Source organism: Lolium rigidum, chromosome 2, assembly GCF_022539505.1.
Source record: "Lolium rigidum isolate FL_2022 chromosome 2, APGP_CSIRO_Lrig_0.1, whole genome shotgun sequence".
NCBI lineage: Eukaryota > Viridiplantae > Streptophyta > Magnoliopsida > Poales > Poaceae > Lolium > Lolium rigidum.
This window is the reverse complement of record NC_061509.1, coordinates 93,233,941-93,239,152: the sequence shown is the minus strand read 5'-3', so window position 1 is coordinate 93,239,152 and position 5,212 is coordinate 93,233,941. Positions and strand designations below refer to the sequence as shown.

General features: G+C 46.5%; 1 protein-coding gene across 1 annotated transcript; it reads right to left on the bottom strand.

Moving 5' to 3' along the window:
* Positions 1-210: 210 nt before the first annotated feature.
* Positions 211-721, bottom strand: LOC124686908. Its single transcript, XM_047220785.1, has one exon. The coding sequence runs from the start codon at positions 675-677 to the stop codon at positions 435-437; it is 243 nt and encodes an 80-aa protein (XP_047076741.1). The 5' UTR covers positions 678-721; the 3' UTR covers positions 211-434.
* Positions 722-5,212: the final 4,491 nt, after the last annotated feature.

The window sequence follows — 5,212 nt, the reverse complement described above, 5'->3', positions numbered from 1 at the left end:
ATCAGCTGGTCGTTTGATGCTGTTGAGATATTATTATTGGTTTGATGATCACCTTGAGAGCGGTATGATGCTTGTAGATTAGTAGGTATGCCAGCAAAATGTGGAAATACAAACAAATTCCACAACTCAAGACTTATTCGTTTAAGAGTGACGAAGTAATACGTCGTTGAGCAACCTGTTGATATGTCTACCCAAGGAGGCCATCACACGGACAAAATACTTATTTATTACGTTGATGATACATGTAGCACATCAAGGAACAAAACACTGGAAATTGAACTGCAAAGAAATACAGACGACAGTTGATACAGACGCTCATCAAGGAACCATGGGCATGAACGTTTTTTCTTCCAGGCGGCGCTAGCTAAAGCCTAAAGCTAGACACAAAGTGAGCTTCAGTTCAGGCTATGAGCCATCTCATGGACTAGAGATTATCATGGGCCAATAGCAGGGATCCCAGGAAGCACCACCAGCGGGCCTGTAATGGTGCTGGTACCGGTAGCGGTTCCGACAAGCGGCAGGTCTGGCAACCCCAAAACCTTCGCCTCGCCAACGCCACCACCGGCACCGGCGCCGGGTGTTGCTGCAAGTGTCTGGTCCTTGCCGTTCAGTTCCCTCCCGTCGCAGTACGCGAGCACCACAAGCAGCAGGAGCGCGACGGCGAGACACTTCGCCATTGCTAACTGGGAGGTTCTGGAGTAGTGGTCGGGAGGAGATATCCTTGTGTTTGCGTAAGCTTGGGTTGGGCTTAGCATCGTCGTCTGCGTTGCTTTTATAGGCGAGTCGCACGGGGTGGCAGTGCGTCGTCGGCGCAGGAGTGAAGGATAGAGAGGTGCAAATGGCTTCGTCTGGCCGTGAATCCTGTATGGCGGCATGTCACCGTTGTTGGTTGGATTGGAATGGGGCAGATGGCTTCGTCTGGCCGTGAATCCTTGCCGACTTACCATAGTCGAGTTGTCAAACTGGTCAGATTGGTTCGCGTTTCTTCAGCAGATATGTGAGCTTTCTGTTCTTGGAATTTTGTGTGCTGGTTGGTCTGTGGTGAACCTTGGCTGCCTGGGCCAGCTAGTTGGTTTGACACGACGGGTGTGTCCTACCAAAAAATTTTGGCTCGGTTTGTAATTGTTTGGACCGGTACCCAACAATTGGCTTACCATCACAAAAGCGACACAATTGTCATGATTTTAGAGCTATCCCCATCAAATGTGACGTGTACACGAGATTTAACTGACTTGCGGCAGCATAAAATGCTTTGTTCGGGTGATTGGCATTGGTCTCAGTGTTGTAAGGAAACTATGGATTTCACTGGAATCTACATAAGAACGATAAATTTTAACAGTATTAACTGTATAGAGTACTTTTATTCATCCATACGTGCAAGTCCATAATAACCACAATATCTACAAAATAAAGGTAAAACTAAAAGTAAAAAACGTGTGGCATCTGTGCAAAGGAGTAATCTTTACTAAGGAGTAAAGCGACGAATACAAAGTGTATCTTTTGTCATCAGGTTTCCCACCCTTTACATGGTTGCCGCCTTGCCGGGCACTTACGGTGACTAGCTCCTTGGCTTCCCATGCTTCACTCCGAGAACATCTCGTGGTGAATGTGACAACTATACACTTATTCTTTCGTTGTAAGTTTACTTGTTTTATGTAGTTATTCATCCAAGAAGAAATTCAATTCGGTTCTCGAGTGCATATGCTCCCTCTACTATAAAAATATATTTTGAAGTGTCCAAAAAAGTTGATAAAACATTCCACACGTACATCTCCATAATATATATGTGCCTCTCAAGTTTTACGAAAAAATGATATTTTTTATGGTCTATGTAAAAAAAGAGAAAAAATTTCCTGTTCAAAACCTTATTTTTAGTGAATTTTATCTTTTTTACACGCCCACGACAAGTTGATTTTTCATGAATTTTTTTTTGCTATGTAGAACGTGGAGATGTACGTGTGGACTTTTAGTTTAATTTTTTTAATATTTCAAAATATGTCTAAGATATATTTCAAAATATAGAGAGCATATGTCCTGATGTGCCAAAACACCACTCCCTCCAAGAGGAAATTCTAGTTTGTATCCCCAAGTAGTGTTATAAAGGTTTCTGGCAACTGACTAAAGCATCATCACCGGCTCACCCTAAATAGGTACATGCAACAGCGGTAGCACTAGATCTCTCCATTTGGGGAAGGGTTGCCAACACTAGGGCGGTGACAAAAACTAATTGAACAACTGAATTTGAATCACTGTTCAAAAATCGTCCGATTCAATGAATAATCGCCCGATTAATTCCTATTCAGTGGTCATCGATTAGCCGATAAACTCATTTATCGCCCGATTAATCGGCCGATTTGCCTATTAATCACTAATCGTCAGCCGACCGAGTTAACCCAGATAAGGGATTTCCTCAACATTGATTTGAATAAAGTTTGAAATTTCATTTAAGTTTAGGATTTTTTGGACAAGTTCGAATAAAACTTTTCTAAATCTAACTAAACCTTAGATCTGCTCGCCGCGCCATTCATCGAATGGACTGAAATCCAGGGCACCGATGTCAGCATCGTCACCACCATCTTCTTTGTTATCGTTGTTACCACCATCCTAGACGGCACTGAGAGGCCGCCCGTCCACATTGACGTGGATCACGGCCAAGGTAGTCAGAATCCCGATCTTATTACCGGAATCCTACGATTTGACGATCTTACATATCGATCCAAATCTCACTATGAAATCCAATTGGGTAGAATCCATTGAGTCCCGATCCAAATCATAGAATCCTTTACAATAATATAGAATCTCGATCCTTTTATGGATTTATCTGATTCTACTAACTCATTATTTTTTCCATCTCCTAAATCATACAAGTATACTACTTAAACATCACAAAACCTTTTCACTTGCTTCATTACCCTTTAATTACCTACCAAATCTCAAATAATCTATCGCTAGAACATTATTTCTAGAAGCTTTATGGATTATTATTTTTATTTTCATTATACTATTACACAAACTTTGTGTGCGATAAAAAGATCTTCTCTGAGTAAGTATGGTAGGATCCCAGACTCTATGATTCAATACTACGACTTGATTCCGCCCGATGAAAATCGAACCGACTCCGAATCCCAACTCTGACTACTTTGATAACGATGTCGATGTCGTTTGCATACCGCCATTTGGAAAATTTGGATCTATGGGTGGCACACCGTCTACCCACTCCTAGAGCGGCTTGCTCAGCCCTGGTGAGTCGTCCGGTTTGTCGAGAGCCTGCAGTTGCTCCTGGTAGCAGAGGTAGTCCTTCCATTTTGGATGCGGCTCTGGCTTCATCATGGGGATGTGCCGATGTGGTGCCAGACGACAGAAATAAAGCCGCCGGCGTGGCTGGCTTGTCGTCCTTTCTTCCTGTGGCCGAAGAAAATGTAGCCCAGGCAATGCAGCGGTGAGGCTGGCTCCAGCTTGGGGATGTGCAGCAGCTGGGCGTGTGAACTGTGAATACATCAATGCGAAAGCAGCGCTGGTGTAGGAGGCTATCAGTGGAGCATCATTCGGGGGAGGAAGGCAACATGCTCGTTGGGGAAGAGGCGCATAACAGTGTCGGAGAGCATGGCGTCGATGTCTTTGTTCGCCCTCTGTAGGGAGCATAACGGGTGGCGAGCTCGATGTCGCACTCCACCTCGAAAAGGGCCCTCCGCAACGCGATACCCTATGCCCAGCGGGAGGGTAGCTCGATGGTATCAGATGTAGTTGATGAGGTATGCGTCCTCTGAAACGGGGGGGGGGGTATACCCCCGTCATTGACCTTCCAATCACCGGTGAGGCACTAGTGATGCGGAGCTACATCAAGGACGAGGCGATCTGTCGTAGGCGCTCCACCCCCCCCCCCCCCGCGCATTGCTCCCTCCGGCTTCATGGTTGTTGTACCCATGGTTGTGGAGGTTGAGCTCTTAGTGGATAGGGTTTGGATTCTAATGGCGAGGTGGAGGAATGCGAAAGACGGGATGCATTAATAATGGCGTTGAACTAGCGGTGTTGGCATTAATTTTGGCGTATCATAATTTGAACTAGCACACGCGTCTAGCCGCTCTGTGGACGCATGTTTGACCTGCCTAGCCAATGTGCCCAACAGGTGGGTCACTAAAAACATTGCCAGGCAGTTTCTACGGCTGCCAAGCGGACCTGGGGAAGTCGTTCGAAGTGGCATGGAGTGTCGGTGCGCCAGTCCCTTGTGTGTAGGGGTCTGCATGGGCACGTTGGATTTTCTAGTGGGCTCAGGATTGCGCTGGTACATTATTGAGGCTCCCGGTGCTCTTACATGGTGTATTGATTGCAAGTTTAAAAGATTCTTATAAAGGTGGTAGCGCTTTCTATAATATGATCGCTTTGCCTATATAAAAAAAAATAGAAATAATAGGATTAGGTCATCTACCCGGCATAATCATTTGCTCTGTTCCTGGTTGTTACTACAACACGTTGAGACATTCCTATGGAGATGTCTGTACGTTGGATATGGTTAGGGATATTTGATCCTGCATGGATGGGAGCATGATTTACAGATTGACCATCCAACACCATATGCGTTTTATGAGCTCTTTATGATTCTTGTATAGCACATTATTTTCTAGGGATTTCTATTTTCGTGCCCCTGGCCTGCTTAGTTGTGCTTAGTTTTTCCCAGCCCCTTAGGTTTTCCTCACTTTTCCCTAAGACCTTGTCTGAAACCCGCAGAAGGAGCTCGGACGGAGGATTCCCGTTTAGTTGGCGTTGGTTGGTGCTGGCAAGTGGGGCCGCTGTTGGTGCCCCGCAGTGGACACGTCTTCACTTATCCAAATCATCGCGGGACCCACAACTTGTCCTCATTAGTGCGCCGGACCCACAGCTTACCCAGGTGACCGTTGCAAAATGGGAGCCCGAGCCAGCCCCGCGCCCGTGCCCGTGCCATTGCTTCCCCTTTCTTTCCCCGCGCTCCATTGTTCTTCTTCTCCGCCAGCGGCAGCCCTTCTCCGGCAGGCGGGTGATGTCTAGTTTCTCTTCGACCTCCCGTTCTTCATGGCCGCAGTATGGACCCATGCCTTTGACAAGATGCCCCGACTTCCCACGCCGAGAGCCTCCGAGCGGTCGATCACGCAAGACGGACGAGAACGGCAACCGTGGACGTGAGTTCCTTGCATGCGAGAGCTTGCCATATAGAGAGGGGGATAAGGTTAGATCTCGC